At 39.8% G+C, this 21,739-nt stretch overlaps 1 protein-coding gene across 1 annotated transcript in view; it reads left to right on the forward strand.

Moving 5' to 3' along the window:
- The window catches only part of GABPA (GA binding protein transcription factor alpha subunit), a 42,611-nt gene that overhangs the window by 17,301 nt on the left and 3,571 nt on the right, over nucleotides 1–21,739 (forward strand). Inside the window, exons 5-9 of the mRNA XM_019528770.1 lie at nucleotides 9,266–9,511; nucleotides 11,225–11,419; nucleotides 13,966–14,022; nucleotides 15,295–15,435; nucleotides 17,991–18,183. Coding sequence (XP_019384315.1) covers nucleotides 9,266–9,511; nucleotides 11,225–11,419; nucleotides 13,966–14,022; nucleotides 15,295–15,435; nucleotides 17,991–18,183 — 832 coding nt within the window. The remainder of the gene's footprint in view (nucleotides 1–9,265; nucleotides 9,512–11,224; nucleotides 11,420–13,965; nucleotides 14,023–15,294; nucleotides 15,436–17,990; nucleotides 18,184–21,739) is intronic.

The following is a 21,739-nucleotide window of genomic DNA, read 5'->3' on the forward strand; positions in this document are numbered from 1 at the left end:
GCCTCACGAAGGCCGAGAACAAGGGGAGAATGACGTCCCAGGATTTGCTCGAGAAGCATCTATGGATGCATGCCAGCATTTTGGTCGCTTTACTAGCCGCAGCATCACATTGGAGGCTCATGTTCATCTTGTGGTCAATGAAGTCTTTCTATAGCTGAAGTCTTTGTTACTTGTCTTTAGATGCATGCCTTTACACTTCATAGTGCTAAACTTTATGCATTTCTTTTGCTCCATCCCACAAGACTATCTAAATCTTTCTGTATAATAATCTGGTCCTCCTTTGCATATTCAGAACACTTATTTTCCTCCCAAGTTAATGTAATTACAAATTTAATGGAGACACTTCTCTTAGCAACCAAAGTTACTGATCATGGTAATCGGGGTCCAAGCCTGACTTTTGAGGATCACTGCTGGTAACAGCTCTCCACTCATGTAACCCCTTTTCAACGTAATCCACCATAGATTCCCTTTGTAGCATTGATCCCTTCCTTACTAGTTAGACCAATAATTTCCCACAGGGCATGGTATTATTAGATCTAGAAGACTTGGGTTCACTGCATTATCCTTATCTAAGAAATCAGTGGACATAGGTTGATAATAAATTACTCTGATGTGATTATCCTCTGATTAACCCAGGTTGCGTGTTGTTCCATTTTCTATTGCCTTTTCTGTCTTAAACTGTTTTTTACTTCCATGTGTTCTAAGACCTTAGCAACTGTTTTAGTCGAATTAACAGGCTTGTAATTGTCTGAATCACACTTTCTGCCTTTTTAAGAAATAGGTACTGCATTTCCTGTGTTCCAGTCATAGCCACTCTTTGAAAATCCAAGCTAGTGGAATTGGTATTTTGTTTGCCAATTCCTTCGGTATTCTAGAATGGAGATTACTGGGGCCTCCCTGTTTTGTGACAGCAAAAGCTAACATTTATTCTGTATTCATATCCTCAATGCCACGTGGTAGGCCATCAGTATCCCTTGTTACCTCTTCATCCTCATAAAAACTAAAGCAAAGTATTTGTTAGTTCTTCAGCCATACCAAAGGTTGATCTCTGCTCCACCATCAGCAAATATTGGCCCCGCATTTTCTCCCTATATTTTTTCTTTATTTGTATGACAAAATAAGTTTTTGATTATTTGTTTTCATATCCTTTGCAGAATCAGCTTCAGCTAAGCTTTTCGTTATTTGTTGTTCAACATTCTTTGACCACAGACAGACAGATGTTCTTCCGTATTGATCAGTTCCATTTTTTCATTGTTTGTAGATGCTGTGCTTATTCTTAATGGCATGTTTAGATTCCTGTTCATCAATGCAAGTCTAGCCCTTCCTTATCAACTGTACCCCAAGCATGGAGAAACAAGTTGATAGTATTTGTACTTTTGCTGTTTGGTAGTTTTATGTCACTCCACATCCAAGTGTCTTAATTTCTGGATCCACTTAGGCTCCCTAATTGCCTTTGTTTCTTAAAATCCAAGACTCTTCTTAGACCAGGGCTGCCCAACTTCTGCGTAGTCAGGGGCTACATGCTGTGATTGCTTCTTGGCTGCTTTTCTGCATGAGTCACAGACCTCCCCAGGTCCTACAGACTGCACTGGCCTTCCCTGGAGGCAAAGGCAGAGCAGAAACTGGAAGCTGGAAGAAGGAGTGGGAGCCTGGAGATCGCAGCAGCAGCAGAAGCAGACATGGTGACCAGGCAGGAGTCTGCAAGCCATGAGTTAAGTTTAGGGGCTGTATGCAGCCTACAGGTTGCCAATTGGACAGCCTTATTATAGACCAATTCTTATTTCAGTTCATGATCACTTGATCCAAGATTATTCTCTATAGCAAGTTTTTCTGAAAGATCCTCTGTTATGGCCAAAACCAAATCTAAGGCCATGGACAGACATGATGCTTGTAATGCTACAAGTTCCAGAGCACTTGGAAGGCCTACGGTCTTGTAGCAATATAAGTGCACATAGACATGCACAGCCTCCCAGCTGGAGTGCTGCAAAGTCATGTGAAGATATTCATTGAAGTGCTCTCCAGCCATGGGGACAAGTATGGGGCTTGCTCGGTCTTGCGGCTTTCTTTTCCCATCAGTGTATACCCCACTACTGCAATGCCGGTAGGTTGTCAGCAATCAAGTGACAGTGCTTCTGAACTCTCCCAGGCTTGCTCTCAGTGACTGCTTCATTTTTTCTCCCTTCTATTGGAGGCGTGGAAGCAGAGCACTGTGGGATGTTGGAGAACCGAAAGATCCCCCTGACTTGTTGCGATGGACTGTACAGATCTTACATGTAGTGCTACAAAACATAACACTACAGAGAAGTTGCAGTTTTATCCAGAAGCGTTTCCGTAGCACTTCCACCATTTTTTTAGTGTTACAGGAGGTGTGCAAGTCTGTGTGCTCAGCTTTTGTAGTATTTTATCGCATTTATCGCATTACAAATGCAGTTTCTGTCCATAGTCTCAAGTAGCTTTTCTTTCATTGGTACAGTCACCGTTAGATAAAGAACTCTATTAGCCAACTCATCCAGAAATGTCTGTGTTCTACTGTAACACATAGTGTCAGTTACCCAATCTGTATTGGGGTAATTGAAGTCTTCCATAATCAGACAATTTCCACTAAAATTTTTCTAAAATGTTGTGATCACCGTCCATTTCCAAGTCTTTACAATATCTGTTTAAAGAGGGAATTTGTGTATGTGGAGTGAGATGCGGAAATTAAATAACTCTCTTCTCATATTGCTTCTCTTTGACTTACTGAGGTTCATTTTAGATTGTAATTCATGCATTTTACAAAATTAAGCTAGCAATAAATTTCCAGTCTGTGGTGCTAATCTTTGTGATAGATTGGACTCTACTGTTTCTTAAGAGGCAATCTGTTATGCCAGTTCAACTGTTATATTAAATTTTGATAAGCCATCTGTAAATATAAATGAAGCAATGCCAGCTGCTAAATAATCCAAAGTAGTTCTTCTGTAGTGGTTCATAAAGAAGTATCTTGTTTCATGTCAGAGCAGATTAGTTAATAATGCAGATGCCAACATACTGCATTTCATAGTTGGGGTTTCCAGGTATTGGTTTATATTTGTAGTTAATTTTGGTGATTGTTGTTGTTTTAATTCACTCAACTCTTTCCTTTTACTGTGAAGCACATTGTTGTTCTCTCCTTCTATTCTTACTTGTCTCCTTTTGGCTGTTTTGGATATTTTGCTGAGGTGGGTATACTGAGGTTAAAGGAGTATGGGGCACTGTTATTTACACACATTTACTTCTGTATATACCAGCAATTTTGAGTGTGGTCAGGGTCCATATTTTAGCTCTGTAGAAGGAGTCTGAGGAACTGAGTTACTTGATGTGAAAAATTCAAAAACTTAATTTTCAGAGGTCTTCGAAATTAGAGACCATCAAAGATTTCTTCACCTTATTCTGCCATGTTATTCTGCCAGATTTGATCCAGAGATTTGCCCTGCTTCATTGTCCATTATCAGTGTGTTTAGAGAGAGAGAGTCAGGGTAACTTAAGTTCTGGCTGCATACACATAGCCTATAAAATAACTTTTCCTGTTGAACTCCAGTTTTTTTAACATCTGTTATGACATGACTTGGTATCAGGTGACTGTTTACATCCATGAAGTGTAAACACTAATATTACAGAACGTGGGTGTTTAATTCTAGTTCAAACCAGTGATCCGTTTATTTCAATATTCTATTTCGGCTAGTATGCCGCCTCGGGTGATGAAAGTGCAAGACCTCTATAATGGAATGACTGCCATTAGGGCCAAAAAGTTAGTGATTGGTTTATTTCCAGTAGTCTGTCATATAAATAGTTTTATACTCTTTTATATAACTTTGGATGGTGAAAAAAGTAATATATGTGTAAGTGGTGATACTAAATACTTTCCATTTTTAAGATTTGTTTCCAGCTACTAGCAACTTTGTCAGGTTTTAAACAATTCGGACAGAAATTTTCCCTGCTGGCTATCTGCCTTTAAGTGAAATCTAAACTGGGCAGTTTTAACCAACAGTGTAGCTGTTTCACAAGAGGAAGTTAGACAAATGATTTTCCCATTTTATAGACATGTCTTGAATTTTTTACCAGGAGCAACAGTCTCAAATCTTTTGAAGCAGTCTTGAAATATGGTCACACTAGTAGCAAAGATGGGCCTCTTGATGTCCATCTAAATTTGACTAAATTATAAGCCTCTGAAAAAATAACATTTTCTCCATTTGTGAAGGCTTGTTACTACTCCTAGTGCTCATGGAGCCTCAAAGTAGAGAAGGAAGCCATCTACTTGCAATACTGAATGATGGAAAGGGATGGAAGTAGGAGATTTGGTTGGTGTTGATGAAAGCGACGAAGTTGGGATCCAAACCTGGGAAGAACAACTGACAGAGAGAAGTGAGGCTGGGCCAATGGACTGATGTGACTATAGTCTTGAACAGTCATTCATTTCTAGCAGTGGAAAGTTCTGAGAAACTTTCTCCACTAGATTTGTTTCCTAGAGAAGGAGCAGTACAGGTGTTCAGCTTGCAACTGTCACCTGCCCACACCTTCCCCAGACCAGGATGATCCCAATCTGGTAAAGGTGTGGAGAACAGCAGCTGCTCCACAACTTGCCCTGTGGGGAGTTGAACACCACTGCAAAACTCCTCACCCATTCCCTTGACTGAGGAACCCCAGTCTAGAGAATGGGCTGGGAGCTGCGACAGTTGCTTCTGGAGAGCCTCTCCAACCCTGGTTTTTGGCCCTGCTTCTGCCACCCAGCTGGACCCAGCACGGCGGGACCTGACAACGGAGCCTGAGGGTTGCTGGAGAGCAGAAGAGTTTTCATGCCTGCTGCAGTCAGCTCTTGGGAGCAGCCAGATGGAGCACTTTGGGGAAGAGGTGGAAAGTAGCAGCTGCTGTTTCCCTTCCCTCCTGGACAGGTCTGGGAGGGAAGGAAAGCAGTGGGGAAAAGCTAGCATGTTTCAAAACCAGGCTGTTGGGCTTCTTACCTTTATTAACACAATGATAAAGCTATTCAAGATTGTGTTCACCCTAAAGCAGCCAAGCAGATGACTAGGGCACAGCAGATGGGATGGGCCCTACCTCCCTGGTCTGTACTGGGACCTCCCAGCTGGGGCCACACAAGCCTTGTGAGCCACAACACACCCTTTCAACCCCAGATTGTCCTGCATCTCTCCTCCCCTGTTCACTTGCAGCCTTGCCCCCAGCTTTGATGTGACTGCATATCCCACCTGTGTTGTGCATGCTGTAGGTTGGCCACCCCATTCTAAACAAAAGGTACACACGTAATCAAAAATCACATATCTTAATGCTCAGTTTTATTAACAGAAAGTTAATTTTAAGGAGGTCACTGCTTATTAAATCTACAGGATTTGTAGCAAGAGGTAACAAATTTAAAACAAACAAAAGGAGAGCTTTTTTTTTTAACTTGGCATGTAATTAACTTGTGGAACTCATTGGTACAAAATGTTGTACAGGCTGATAATTTAGCCAGGTTTGAAGAAAGTGGGACAAATTTATTCAGGACAGGTTCATCAGTAGGTATTAAACATGATAGTTAAGGGAGTAGCCTACCAATTAGGACTTCCTAGTCTTCTAAATACTGGATGCTGTAAGGGGCAAAGAGTAGGCAACAGTCAGTCTGGATAGGCCCTGAATGTATTCTCTTCTCTTTAGCATCTACTCTGTCACTGAGAGGTACAAGAATGATATCAGGATGGACTGAACTAGATGGACCTGTGATTTAAGCCAGGATGGCACTTTTTATGCTTTTGTGTTCTTAACATTAACATAAAAATTTTTTCCTGTCATTATATGTTTTTGTAGTTCTTCCATCAGGATATGGCTTAGATGCTAACTTTCTCTGCCAGATCATGATTCCCTCTTTCAAATTCATGATGGACTCTTTCAGTCCACATATGTCCCTTGGGTCCTCAATAATTAATCAGTAGTAGTCAGGTGCTTAATGGGGGCGGAGTAACAGTAGACTCTTACCAACTTTTTGTACTTTTTTGTCCGCAGAACCACTTTTCCTCTTGTTTACAATTTAATAAATACATTGGAAATCGTATGAATGACCAGACCTGCACCAATCTGACAGATTTATTATTTATTGCATGTATAGACCACCTTTCCAACAAAGGCTTATGACAGCTTGCAATAAGAGAATAGAGTAACTTTTATAAAAGAAGAGAATGACTATAAGAACAAAACAACTTGAAAGCAACTAGAGATTGTTCCCTTAACAAATAGAATTGAAATAAGATGAAAAATTGAGGCATAGATATAAATGGCTGAAGCTTTGTGTAAGACCAGTTTTTACAATGTAAGGAAAGGATTCTTTAGTGATATTCACCTGTACAAAAATATAGTATGGGAAATAATTTATGGAACATAATCAAGTGGAAATCAGCAGATTTAAAAATTGTCAGAAATAAAACTGCAAAATTGAGTAATTTCTTAAACATTAAAGTTGGAGGAAAAAATTTGATTTCAAGAACCTACAGTGTTTTGTATGTAATGTGTGTAAGGAAACATGTTTGCCTATACACATTGGAGTGTTGTCCTCTGTTTTCTTACAAAATGGATGAAGGGAATGATGTGGGAGTAAACACAAACATCCATTGAATTTATTTTAATCTTACATTGCAGAAAGGTAGGTGGCAGGCTGTTACTTCAGAACATAGCTACTCACAGTCTGAATCCATTTACAGTGGATTAAGCAATATATTCCCAGTTCTTTTGGCATGTAGTTACTTGACAGACTGAATTGTTTCGTGTAGCAAGTGAGCAGTTCCATAGGAGAAAATGTAAATGTACTTGTATGCTTTACTCATTCTTTGAGGATCAAAAGGATGGCCTTATATCCCTGCTGCCTTTTCTAATCTGTCCTGGAACTTAAAACTAAACTGTTAAAAACTATGCTAGTTTTGTTGAACATCTTCTGGTTTGTATAAAGTCTTTACTTGCTTTCTTTACTTGCTTTTAATGATATTCTTGACTATTTACTTCATTAGACCCTTTTAAATTTTGGTATTGCATTCATTTTAGTCTCCTTCACTTCCTATTTCTGAACACTTTATTTTTTGATCATCTCCCCTTCGGTGGCCATGGAAGTGCCTTGGTAGAAATGCAATCAAAAGACTACATTCTGCTGTTCCATCAGCATAAAATAAAAGTCACTCCGCTGACTTCATAGTTAGGTACTTTCAAGCAGAATTTGGCTCCAAAATATCTGCTTTTCTATAGCACTTTTTATTGAGAGATTGCAGCCTTCATGTAATAATATAAAAAGGAAACTCAGTGTCTGTGTTTTAATATGTTCCATTTCACAACTTAAAATGATTTAAGATCTGTTTAAATTGATTTATATAAAGGGGAGCAGGAAAGATTTTTTTTAAACAGGGAATTTTGAAAAGTGTTTAATTGGGTATATAGGTATTCAAGCAATTTGTCACTAATTTTGGCAAAGAAGATTGTATTTTTATGATGGAATTATTTATAGTACTTCAGAAAAATGTTGCATCGACAGCCCATGTAGCTGGTAAATGGTGGGCGATATACACCTTAACTTGTAAGCCTGCAAGTGAGAGCAGCACCTGAAATGTGGCAAATGATCAAAATGTTGAACAATACCTAGGGGAGGCTGCCCATTTCATCATGATTGTCTGATTGTAGTATTCATTAAGAATAGAACTGCTAGGATTATCTTTCTGGGTTGTTAAGAGATCACCTCCTTCCAGTGGTGTCCTTTTCTCTACTTCAGGCATAAGTTTCTTCTTACTTTACAACAGCTTCATCAGCTACTTGTGCCATACCTTCAGTTACTTCTAAATCGAATCCTTTCTGAAACAGTGTTGCTGAAATAATGTCTTACTACACAGACTTGCACATTCAGTCAACATTTGATCTTCTACATAGAAGAAACTTTACATAAAGCAACCAAAATTTTCCTTGAATTAAGAAGCCTAGAATTGCACTTGTAATTGATATTTTTCTCTTTGACTACTTTAAATCTAAAACTTTTAGTGATAACTATTAATAATAAACGACCATAGTGAAACAGTAGACAGTTACCTGCTAGTTTTGTTGTCTGACTTACCAGTTGTTAATAGGTGTTGCTTTTTGCCCCCTTGTGTCTTGATGAGTTGTGTCTTGATGAGGCTGTTAAGATGAATAAAATTGTACGTACCCTGTCCAAATACTGTTTCCTGAGGCAGCTGTTCCTATTAAAGTCAAGGGAAGTTCTGCCTAAGCAAGGAGATCAAGATTAAATGTGATCAAAGTTTATATTTAATAGCTCTCTTTTACATTTTTTCTCCATAAACAAACAAGTTGGCTAGCAAATATCAATTCATATGACAGTAACACCTAATGATACGTACAGACCAAATCTCACGCTAGGTATTATGCAAACTTAAGATAGTACCAAAAAAATGTACCTGGGGATTTATCTGTACTCCATAGAATAAGCTCCATGGAGTTACAGGGAGACCTATAAAATAACAGAGAAGTTATATGGATAACATAGTAAGTGGGAGATCGGGTGGAGACAGGAATGGGACAGTGGAGTGGTATGGGGGATTGGGATGGAGTCATGAATAAGTCTGCAGGTCTGTTTTAATAAATGTAAATGGGGAAGCTGACATTTAGTGTTACTACAGTAGAAGGGGTGATGTAACAAGACTACTAATAATATATGTAGCACTTGAGGGTGGTTTACAAACAAGACTCCTAACACTTGCAGAATAAGTAAATGTATGTTATCCTTTGGTCTTGAGAGGAGTTGAGTGACCCAAAGTCACAAACAAATAGCTAGTAAAGCTGGGTTTAGAGTCTGGGCATTCTGGTTTCTAGCTTTCTGCTCTACTAGACAACTTAACAGCTTATGCAATTTTTAGAAGGGCAGTATTGAAAGCATGCATATCAGTTTCAAAAGCATGTTCAGTCTTCAAAAGTAGCCATTTTTAAAGTAATACCTGATGTTTGACCTACTGTGTTTCTTCCATGGGAGAAAGTGCACTATTCTGTTACATGTCCATACAAAGTTCCCAGTCATTTACATGTCTGGAGTTAGCTGTCACATTCTTCCTAACAGTTAAAGAGGAAAGTGAGCCATAAATAAAATAATAGAAGAAGGAAATTGTGATTGCTTGTTAAATTGTGTGTGCTATGTATAAAGTGAATTTGGAGGAGTTTAAATGAAGGCCTTTTATGTGGTTCTTAGTGCTCAAAGGTAACACTTCTTTTCTGCATGTTTTTTTTTCTTTTCATTTAGGAATAGACCCTAAGTTAAACATCCTTGAAATTGTAAAGCCTGTTGAAACTGTGGAGGTAGTGATTGATCCAGATGCCCATCATGCTGAGGCTGAAGCTCATCTTGTTGAGGAGGCCCAAGTGATAACCCTGGATGGGACGAAGCACATCACAACCATTTCAGATGAGACTTCCGAGCAAGTGACACGATGGGCTGCAGCTCTGGAAGGCTACCGAAAAGAGCAAGAGCGCCTTGGAATACCCTATGGTAATAGGACAAGGCAGTTGTGTTAAGAAATGTATGATATTAATAAGGGGTGGAGAGTGATGAATTCAAGTGCTTAGGTACTGTCTTGACAATTTGCACTGCTGGTGATGAGTACAGTACAGATACCCTGACATAGTAGGGAGCCAGGGTTTCCAGTAATTCTTCCTTCCCTCTCCCCTACCCCCTCCCTTTTTTTTTTTTTAAGAAGTGCTCATGATTTTGACAGCCTTTCACTTGTAACCATCTGCCTCTTAGCCTAGGTTTCTAATTTTTGCTGACTGACATATTGAAGATATTTTAATTAAATTAAAATTTCTTTCAGATCTAGACCCTCTAGGGCTTTTTTTTTCTTTTGGTTGCTGTGTATGTTGATCTCTGTCTGCATACTTGACAAGTATTTAAATGTTACATATCATGTTTCCTACTATTCCATTAAAGTGATATAATGTTTTCCACACTGTTACCCCATGATATTGATATTGCAGTTGTCTCTAGGTGATGCATGTGCAGCTGTGTGATATATTAGTTTAATATTAACCTACAGGATATCATTAAAAAAAACAAAAACTTCCACTATACAGTATGTTATAAGGCAGTGGTGTTCAGCCCTTTTGCCTGGGCAGCTGAATGGGCAGTGCCTGGTCCATCTGTGGGCCAGATCAGGCTGGTAGTCCTTCATTCATCCTGATAGAGGGGTGCAGAGGGCACCTTGGCCTCAACTCAGGACTGCAAGGGCAGGGGCCTTGACCCAGCCATGGTGGGAGAGAGGTCTTGATGAGGCCCCTACCCAGCCTTTGGGTCTGGAGAGGGATTTGATGCATCCCTTCAGGAGGGATTATGGTCTGGCCAGCAGCAGACCTACCACAGGGCTTGGGGTTTGGGAATTTAGCAGGGAAGAATGGGTGTATTAATTGCCACTGCTCCCCCACCACCAAATTTCCTGACCCATGGGTAGCCCTGTGGCCCAGATGCAATGGATCTGTGGTTTGCATTTAGTCAATTGTCCAGAGGTTCAGCGTCCTGAAATATAAGGTATTTAAAATAACATACTTACCTTTTAGGGTCAACTAACTCGTCTAGAAACTGTTGTATTATTATTGAATTATTGTTGGATAGCACTGGGTTATTTGACTGGTCAGGAGCTGATGAGTCCGTATCCTTTTTAACCTGAAGACCAACTATAATTTAGAGAAAAAAATACTGTTGTACCAAAAATGCAAAATTCTTGCACTGATGATTTTATGTTTTGCTAACCAAAATCCTTTGAATAATAACATTGGTGTTTTTCTACTACCCAGCAATTCAAACAAAGTAGGTTTTCAGTACATCTGGATTGTTAATATTAAACTTCTTTCTTCTTTTTCTTCTCATCTTTTTATAATAAAAATTTAGATTCTTATCCTTTAGTTGCAAAGGAATCAATATTGATCTTTGCTTGGACTGCTGTGCTGAATGGTCCAGGACCAGGCTTTATAACTAAAATCAGGCTTTTTTGAAACTTGAGTTTCAGTAAAGATATTTTTAATGGAATTCATTCTTTTCATAAGACCGTTCAGTTATTTGTTCCAGTTATGTGGTACAGCCATTTGTAATACTTTTTCTATGGTACTTTCTATTTTTAGTACCTGTAAGAAACAGTTGTATAACATCTAAAATGGACAATATTTTTAAGAGTTGTTTTTTGTTGTTTCTTTCTTTTCTATTTTTCCTTAGACCCTGTACAGTGGTCAACAGACCAAGTACTTCACTGGGTGGTATGGGTGATGAAGGAATTTACCATGACAGATATAGACATCAATAGTCTTAGCATTCCGGGGCGAGAGTTATGCAGCCTCAATCAAGAAGACTTCTTTCAGAGAGTTCCTCGGGGAGAAATCCTTTGGAGCCACTTAGAACTTCTCAGAAAATGTATGTGAGCCCTCTCATGTTTTAGTTGCTGTTTTGTTGTTAAAAATAACTTGGACTATTCATTATTGATTTTGTTTTCCTACTTCCCATTTTTACTGTGAATGAATGCTGAATACTAGATAACCAAATATACTAGCCAGAATATTCACTGTTATGAAAGTTAAGTGTACATATTAATCTGGTACTCCTTTCCTCAGATTTATTCTTAATCTACAGTATTTACTCAAATGCAAGACAATGTCTTTTTCCCCCAGTTAACATGGGAGAGAAAGCCCCTTCTTTTACATTTGCCTGTAAGGGAACCACATTATAAATATATTGCCTATCTTTGAACTGCTGCTAAAAGCATCATGTGTTACATAATGGAAACCAACTATAAAGTTGATTAAGTACAGCCAATCCTAAGAATGACTATGAAGTGCATGACATATATGGGGAAAATATGCTGTTGAGAGCTTACCACAAATGTAGAGGGTTTGGGTGGTCGGGGTTTAATGAAAAATTTTTGTATCCCAGGTCAAATTAGCCAGATCAGGTCCAAGTCAGTTTGAATCATTCAAGAACCATATGTGGCCCTGCTTGGACCAGCCCCAGACTGGGGCTTCAGATATTTCCAAATCCTTTGGAAAGCATCCTATGTGCAGGCCCAAGCCCACATGCTTGACGTTCTGATGCCCCCGAGTTTTGCTTGCCCTCAGCTGTATGGCCAGAGGAGGAAGCTAGGAAGGAGTCTTCTATTTCCATAAAAGCGGCATATAGCTGCGATCCTCCCACTGGAAGTTGGCCAGCGAGAAGCTAACTGTGAGGCGCTCCTAAGATTTTTGCTGCCCATCTGAATAAGACCTATGGTAGTACCTGTTGAGCATAGTCCCTTTCATCGATGACTCTTTTTTTTTTTAAAGCCATGGTGAGCCACTACACTGCACACACTTCAATTTCCTTTTGACTCCTACAGCTGAGCTGCAGCTTTCTTTCTCATTTCCAATAATTCCCATTTCTTCAGCCTTAAAAACATTTGGCAAACATCACCAAACGGGGCTCAAACAGCTTACCCAGAATCCCTCTGTCAGCCTCTCATGATTAGTGTGGCCTCACCCTCCATAAGGAAAATAAACCAGGTTGCCCTGCATCTCATCTGCACGTACCTTTTTGGAAGATCCTAGGACACATAATAAGAATATGCCGTTCCAGTCATGAGTTGGGGCTTATTAGCACAAGGATTATGCTGGGGTTATCTGGAGTTACACACCACTGAACAGTGCTGAGCTATGGAGTCACCATGGCTTGAGCACACTTCCATGTGCTGAGAGCATGTAGTAGGATCTTGACAGTAAGGAGAGATAGAAGGGCCAGCCAATGGAAAAAGCTGATTATACTAACCTGTCCTTGTGGTAGGTTACCTGGCAGGGGAAACACCATGTATCTGAGTCTAAGAAGGCAGTTTTCCTTAAGCCTCCTGGGGATAACTGTTCTTCTGGCATGGTTTAGTACCTGCTGAGGTGTTGGGGCTTAATGCCTATTTTATGGAAGTGGGAGGCTTCTCCCTAGATTGCTTCTGCAGCCATACGGCTGAGGGCAAGCAAAACTTGGGGTCTGCACGTAGGATGCCTGTCAAAAGACATTGGAAATATCTGAAGCCCCTGGTGGGGTGGAGGATGTTTTCTGGGTGTAGGGCCTCTTACAGTTCTGGACTGACTCATGGATTTGAACTTGATTTGGCTTGGAACACAAAAATTTCTTTAAAAAAATGGAAAAAGCTGATGGGAAGCAGAGAGCAAAGGGACTACCTGACCCCCTAGATTTATTTTTCCTTCTGTAGCAGTGGGAGGTTGACAAACTCAAGGCAAACCTCCAATAATTAGGTTCTATACCTGGAAAATTATGGAAAATATATACATAATTCCAAATGTATATATTTTCTGTATATAGAATCTAATTATCTGGAGGTTGTCTTATAATATTGGTCATCTTGTATTCAAGTAAATATGGTAATATAGGAAGTAAATTGTGAAGCTTATAAGTTCTGCTTTGGTTTTAATAGAACTTAGGTTTGTTTTTTATTTTTGACAGCTTTTAATTAATTATTGATTAAGTGCAGTTTATGGTGCACATCGCAATCATGTATAAATGCAAAAGGGAATAAGCCAATGCACTCATCTTTCAGGTTTGTCTGTGTGTATAATAATTGAGGTACAGTTAAGTTAAAGGCAGTTGTTGATTTCTGTCTCAGTGGATTTTGAAACATTTAAAAAATCCTATAAGTATAAAAGTAGATTTAAGAAAGGGGAAAAAAACAATAGTAAGGATCTGATGCATAAACTAATAGTGAGAATTAAATGTTGTCCCAGATACCCATGTGCTATGCATGCATTATATATATACTGTTAAATATTTTATTTCTGTAAGTTAATTTTTGTATACTTCTAAGCCTTTATGTTATGCTCAGAATTCCAAACTGATTTTCTGTTTTAGAAGTCATTGGCCTTCAAATGACTTTCTAGGGAAAGGATTTGAATAAAGACTTATATTTTACTTTTACTTTGCAGATGTATTGGCTAGCCAAGAACATTCTGGAGAAATAGCAACTGTTACTATTGATCAGCGTGAGTAGTAATGCCAGCAGCTTATTAAGACAAGTATCTGTCAACAAGATGTTGACGTGACAGATATTTGGAGAGCCCCACAAGAAATCCATTTTTGAAAGCAAAACTCTTAAGAGTTTAGTTTAATCAAGCCAAAGAATGTTTCTGATTCTTTTCTTTAATCGTAGGCTTTCTGCCCAATTTTTATCAAATCACATTGGTAATATCAGCTGTTTGAATCCACATTCTTGGTGAATGTATACCAGAAGTATAGCTTTATTTTTTGTCCAAGATTTTAATATTTCCAGCAATCATTTTTAAAGCTGCACTTGGTGTTACTAGATTACAATTTTTAAAATTTTCTGAATTAGAAAGAAAATATTTAGTAATATTGAAAAGCAACATGATCCATAGAGACCTGCTTAGAACTGATATAAAGACATTCATTTTAAAATGAAATACCATGAGTCTCAAACTGCAGAACAATTTAATATACTAGTACTTATCATGTAGAAATGAACTAATTTTTGGAAGTCCTCTTATAATGGTATTTATGCAGCAGAAGGACTATATTATGTCTTTGCTGTGGATTTTGTTCTGAGACAAAGGTCCCATAGAGGGACTTATAATACCTTTGCAGTCTTTTTGAACCACGAAAAAAAATACTTCATTGCTTTCTGTATAGATTAGCAGAGGAGAGTGTTCAGTGACTTTGGGAAAAGGTAAAGGATTTGGAGGGGCAGCCAGTACATTCTAGTTTATAAATTTGAGGAAGCAGTCATGGAGGAACTGCACTACAAATTTAGTAAGATGGATTTTTTTTTTTTCCCCAGCCCTCAGGTCAGGCCATTCTTAAAGCCTAATTGCATGGGTTTATGGTGGCTTCTCAAGTATTGGCCTTAGTGAAATTATAATAATGAAATAATTTTTCACGGCTAAATCATACACGCTCACACTACACCCAAACAAATTTAGTAAAATGGACAATTCACAGAAGTTTAAGGCTGGAAGGGACATCGTGAGATCATTGGGTCCAGCCTCCCTTCTGTGAGCAGGAAAGACTGCTGGGGTCAAAATGATAGAAATGTATAATATATTTAGAAAATACAGTCAAATCCACTTTAAATGGGTAGAAAGTATTTAAGTTATTTTTAGGGAGATGACAACTTTTAGAGGAAAATGTTTGGTTCTTACTTGTATTATCAATAGCTTTTAAAGTATGCCTTTGTGTATAAAGTTTTTCTTTCAGCCTTTTGTAATTAATGTTCTTCTCCAATGTTTTACCTTCTACAGCTGTGCAAATTATTCCAGCATCTGTACAGCCTGCTACCCCAACCACCATTAAAGTAATAAACAGCAGTGCAAAGGCAGCCAAAGTACAGAGAGCTCCAAGAATCTCTGGAGAAGACAGAAGTTCACCAGGAAACAGAACAGGTATGGTCTCCATTTCTTAAAAAATTATTTTAGAGGCAAGAGTGCCTGTGAGTAGGATCTTTTATTGGACCAGCTGCATCATTTGGATACACTTAGACAAGCTTTTGGGTATCACAGTAGCCTTTCTTGGGTCTCTGGAGAGAAGCAGGCACAGCAGAGCTAAACAACAGATGGAACAATGTCTTGTACAGAACTCCACAGGTAAATAAAAACAGGATATGAGAGAAATTATCAGGTAGCCAACTGACAAGAACAACGTAGTAAAACCCTGGTAAGTGGAAGAGCAGGATTTTTCAGGAGGCTTATTATCACCTGTGAAATGCAGTGAGTATTAGGTAGATTACCATATAGGCCAAGAAGTTATTGTTTAAGTCCCTCAGTGTGTCCCAACAGGCTAGTGAATTTTTGTTTCCAGACTCGTTTTTTGAAGGTGCCTGGTAAATTTCCCTTGCATGTGAGAACTATGAGGGCAGACAAGGAGTGACGACCCTGTGAAAAATATTCTATCTGCATTCTAATGTCTGTCCTTTATCTTACTGAGAGGAGACTTAATAGCAGCCTTCAACTCCTGAAGTGGGGTTTGAAAGAGGGTGGAGCTAGACTGTTCACAGTAGTGGCAGATGACAGAAGAAGAAGCAACAGTCTCAAGCTGCAGCAAGGGCAGTTTAGGTTAGATATTAGGAAGAATTTTCTCACTAGGAGTGTAGTAAAACAGTGAAACCAGTTACCCAGTGGTGGTGGTGGAAGCTTCATCCTTGGGGGTTTTCAAAACCTGCCTAGACAAAACTTTGGCTGGAATCATCTGTTTGGGGCTGGTCTTGCTTTGAGCAGGGGGTTGGACTAGATGACCTCCTGAGGTCCTTTCCAACCCTAACTTTCCATGATTCTGGTCTCTAGGTTTTGTTTGGTTTCATCCATGTAGTTTCCATGAGGGTATGTGGTGCATGGGATGAGGCATACCATAGACAAGTGTGTGATCTGTGGATTCTGATCAGTTTTATTGTGGGGCGTGTTGATTGTTGTAGCAGTAGAGATGACATGACAGGTCTTGCCTATATTGTTGAGGTAGAGTTGGGTCCCATTATATCCCTGCTGGTTAACAGGGAGTTTGGCTCTGTTGTGTTGGGAAAGGTTGAGAGGTGTCTGAAAGCTAGGATCAGAGTGTCTGGGGATATTTCTCTCAAGATCTGGTCCCTTTTGAGTCTAACCTGATGATCCTTTTTATTGGTTCAAGTGTGGGATAGTAGGTGACAAGGGTATATGATCAGTGGAGGTTTTCTTCTTATACCACAGTAGATTGCTTCAGGGTGTTTAATGGTTAAATTGAATGACAAATATGCAGCATACCTTGGATCACTCTCTAAGATTCTATTTTTATCAAGCTTTCTGTGTTCAGTAGTACTTGGATGGAAGGTTGGCAGAAAAAATTCAGACGCTGCAGGGATGAAGTAGTTAATGACCCTCTTCCTATACTGACCCGATAAAATTCCCAGAATAGTGTTAGAGCAGTGTGTTTATTGGACGTATCATCTGGTAGATCAGACAAATGCCAGATTATGACCGTTGTTGTCAGTAAAGATCTCCTGTCCTTTCTGCACCCTGCTTCCATACCATTTATTTAAACTTTAATTTTGTTTGTTAGATGCTGAAGGAGGAAACTAAGAGGGCAAATAATTAGTATGAAACAGATCCTTAGTCAGGCACTAGGAGCAGTATTTGTTCAGTTCCTGCCATCATTTTGTTAGCAATGTCATTTAAGTGAAGGTTTTTTCAGGAAAACTGCATACTGTTCTGCAGTTTATTTCCAGAATTTCTGTTCAGTTTTCTTCATTTGGCTCTTAATTAGACAAGTGTCCTTATGTTCTTTTCTTAAGGTCATTTGTATGTTCTTTAAGCTTTTGCAAATGTCTTGTAATGAACGCACCAAGATTTTCAAAATCAGGAAGCTAAAATTGGGCTCCTAAGATAAGACCTTCAAAACTGATTCCAAAGGGAGCTACTGCATGATAAGCACTTCTGGAAAATCAGCCCGTTTCTAAGTACCCCTTTATAGTTTTAGGAAATAAAGCTTGAAGGATCATTTTTAAAAAAAAAAAGTCAGTATTTTGGCAGCTATACCTGAGGGAGCTTGACCTGACCTAATATGAATTTTAAAAAGTCTTCAAGTAATTTCAGTAGGAAATTCGAGAGGAACATCTGAGTATGTCTCTTCCTCAAATATATATTTGTAAGGGAAAACTCAAAGGCATATTTTCAAGGATTAAAATGTACTCAAATAATTGCACTTGATACTGAATAAAAATATAGTTCAAACTCAGTAGGTTTGTGATGTTCAGTTGGTGCGTGTGTGCGCACATGTGAAGGAGATTGGCATTGATAGCTTAACTTGCCTTGGCAGGAAAATACTAGTCTTTGGAGTTCAGCTATAAATGATCAAAAGTAATAACTGCTCCTAAGAATGTAATTTATTTTCATTACAGTGTTGCAGTGCATTCTTTTGTGTTTGCAGTTTCAATGAGCTTGGGTTAATTTCACTTTTTGTTGCTTTACGATAGGAAATAATGGCCAGATCCAGTTATGGCAGTTCTTGCTAGAACTTCTTACTGACAAAGATGCTCGGGACTGTATTTCTTGGGTTGGTGATGAAGGAGAGTTTAAACTGAATCAACCCGAGCTGGTTGCACAGAAATGGGGACAACGTAAAAATAAACCCACCATGAACTATGAGAAGCTTAGTCGTGCTCTGAGGTAAGGTCTGCCACTAAATTCTTCTGTGAAATTGTTCAGTGTTTCCAGTTAATTGCTGTTGTATGCTCTCATAAAAGAGAGATGGATAATGACAGTTAAGCCATCTGCTGCTTCTGCTCCCATCAAATCTTATCAATCTGGGTTGTAATTTGAAAGTATGAGATGTCACCTTTAGGAGATGATAAAATATTTTGACAATAGAAGTTTCCAAAAAGTGTTTTAACAATGGCATACCTCAATTTTTTCAGTTGCTCAAAATGTCCTTTTCCTTTTTAATACTTGGCGTGCTCCATTTTTCTTGTAACGCACCAACCAATAGCTTCACATTTTCATTGATGACAAAATAAAATACCTGCCTCACAGCTGTTCACTATTTTGTACAGATTTGTGAAAATTACTACTTTTTTCTTAATCAAATTACATACTGCTAGTAGTTCACTTTCTTCCCAATACAGTCAGTAGTGTTAAACAGATATTCTGTGCTTATTTCTTTAGTTTCCTAATTGTTAGTAAAATTTCAGATTTTGCGTAGGATTTTTTCTTTGATTTCATGGTTTAAATGCGCATTTAGATTGATAAGTTCAGGCACTTACTAACCTCCTTATTGTGACAACATCATAATGCAAACTCAGGCACAGTTAATAAACAAACTTCTTTCTGTATTTGCAGCCACTATAAGTTTCCAATAAACTGCATTGCCTGGTATGTTGACTTTCTGCAACCAAAAATGCAGACTATTCATTAGGAGTTTTCTGTTTGAAGTAAATGAGAATTATGTTACCAAGTCATACTAATTGAGTTTTTAAAATCCTGCCTTTAATCCAGCAGTTCCCAAACTGTGGGTTGTGACCCCAAATGGAGTTGCAGAAACAGCAGATGGGATTGCAAGAAATCACTTTAATCCAGGGGTGGGCAAAATATGGCATGCGGGCCAGATCTGACCCACCAGGCAATCTCATCTGGCCCACAGGCACTCACCAACTAACTGTACCCTACCCAGCCCACGTGCCTCGCTCCCACCTTCGTATATGGATGGGCCTGGCACAGCTTCCAGGCAGGGTGCCTGCTGCTAATACTTCAGCCACTGGGGGACCTGCTTGGCTTCTCTGGTAGTCCTGGTTGCTCCAGGCACCAGGAAGGGAAGCAGCAGGGGCAGGAGAAGGGGGGAGTTGCAGCTAGGCTGGAGCATGAAGCATCGGGCTGGAGCTGGCAGCAGCACAGAGCACACACCTGGGGAGCAGCAGGAGCGCAGAACTTGGGTGGACAGGGTGTGGGGACACCCTGCACTCTCCTCCCCATGATGCACAGCCCCTGCTACTGGCAGCAGCAGCAGGCGCTCGGGGTGCTTATGCCCCACGCCAGCGCTGCTGCTGGCAGTATGTGGCTCTGGCCAGCACTGTGCATGGTGGGAAAGTGCACAGGCAGGTCAGCCTGCCTCTGTCATGTGGGGCTCTATGCAGTGCATGTGCATCTCCCAGCACTTAACACGCCACCGGAAGAAGCCCCGTGTGATGGATTCAGGTGCCTTCACTGCTCCCTGTCATGCAGGTCCCTGGACTCAGCCAGGAGTGGATGGGAAGTGAGTGCTGGGATCTGCATGGCAGGGTGCAGGGAAAGCAGCTGGCTCCATCTTGTGGGGCTTGGCCCCGTGACACACAAGTACTAGGAGCTGCACAGGCACCATGCAGAGCCCTGCACAATAGAGCAGGGTGGCCTGGCTGTGCTCATTGCCATCACACGTACTGCTGGCTGGAGCCATGTGCCACTGGGCAGCAGCACCTGCACTCGCCACAAGTGCCCCAAGCACCCGCCACCTGGTGCTGGTGCTGCTGCTGGTGACAAGGGCTGTGCACCATGAAGGTCAGCATGGGGGGTCCCAACACTTCCCCTCACACTCTCCATCACACCCCACAAATCCCACACACCTACACCCTGTCCCCTCAGCAACCCTTCCACATATACCACATACACTTCCCCACAACTTACCCTGTTGCCCTGCATTGCCACGGCTGCCAAGGTGAAGCATGGCAGCAGCATGGATTTGTGGCCTGCACTGCAGGTAGGCCCTAAAGAGCATATCACCTAGGTGATCATGGCAGTGTGGTGCTCCCATCCATGTTGGATCCCACCTGCTGCACCACAACACTCCCCACCCCCCATCCTGTGGGGAGCGCAGCAGGGTGGGAAGCCCTGAGTGGGCAGTCCACATCCTCCCCCCCATCCCAGGCTCCTCTCCAGCTCTGTCGCCCACCATGTGTGGGGGCAGGAGGAGGGGGAGCTGGGCTCTGTGCTCCACTCTTGCCGCAGCAGCCAGGGCTCGGGCAGGTGGCAGGGGGCTGTGAGCCTTAGTCCTGGGGCACATCAGGGCGTGGGGGGCTGTGAGTTGAAAGTGAGGAGCTATACTGAGGAAATGGGGTCATAAATGGGATAATGTGGAGGAAATGTTTGGGAAGCACTGTTTTAATCATCTAAATGTGGGATTAAGCTTCAATTTTCAGAAAGTTCTGGCTTGGATGGTGGTATGTAAATTCACAACAATTTTCTGAGTATATTACAAACCTACTATTTCTCAGTGTTAACACTGAAGCAGTTCTATTTTGAAGCGACAAAGATTTAATGTTCCTGAGAAAATGATTTTAATTGTAATACAGTTTTAATCCTGATGGTGTGAGGATTTATGGAGTTTTTAGCACCCTTAATGTGAGTAAAATCACTTACTTATATTTTGCTATTTTCAGTATTTTGGCTTTTGTTTATAGCATGTTTTGAAAGTCAAATAAGGTAGCCACCCATAAGTATCAGTAAAAAAAAAAAAAAAAAAAAAACAACCCAAAACTGCCATTTATACTTCAGTGTGCTTTATCTAAAATTGCAGTGACACACATTTTCAAATTTGCTTAAGTCAGTGGCTTCTTAAAAACCAGGTAGGTTTTTTTTTTAACTGTCTTGATTTAAATCGTGCCACCTTGAATATACATTTAAATGTGTAAAATGCTTCAAATTGAACATTAATAAAACTGGGATCCTTAATATTTCCTAAAATTTCTTAAAGTATTGTTTTAACATTTATAAAATGTGTAATGTTGTTCCCTTTGCTGTATTACTGTTTTGCTTTATCCAGTTGTGGTATTAGGATATACATAAAAAAAAAAAAAAAAAAAAAAAAAGTATTCCAATATCAAAACAATGAAAGTGATTTTTTTTTTTTAAGATAAAAGGAGAAAGGGAGGAGGGGTACATAAGACTTTCAGCACTCCAGCACAGCTGAAGAGATAAAGAATAATGTTCAAATTATCAGGGTAGTTATATAATTATTTGTCAAAATGATGGTTTGGGGGTGAATCTTTTTTTGTTCCTCATATGATTGCTGTTTTGGCAGCTGTTTCAATATTGCCATGTTTTCTAATGCTTGAGAGTCTTGGGATAATTTAGGCCTCTTGCTGCCACTAAAATAAATGTTGCTCTTTTCCTGGATTTGTTTAAACAAAAAGTGAGATCTAACTTACTGCTTACTAATTAAAACTACTGTGTAAATTTCTGATTATTAAATGACAGT

This window comes from Crocodylus porosus, unplaced genomic scaffold, assembly GCF_001723895.1.
Source record: "Crocodylus porosus isolate Cpor-Errol unplaced genomic scaffold, CroPor_comp1, whole genome shotgun sequence".
Lineage (NCBI taxonomy): Eukaryota > Metazoa > Chordata > Crocodylia > Crocodylidae > Crocodylus > Crocodylus porosus.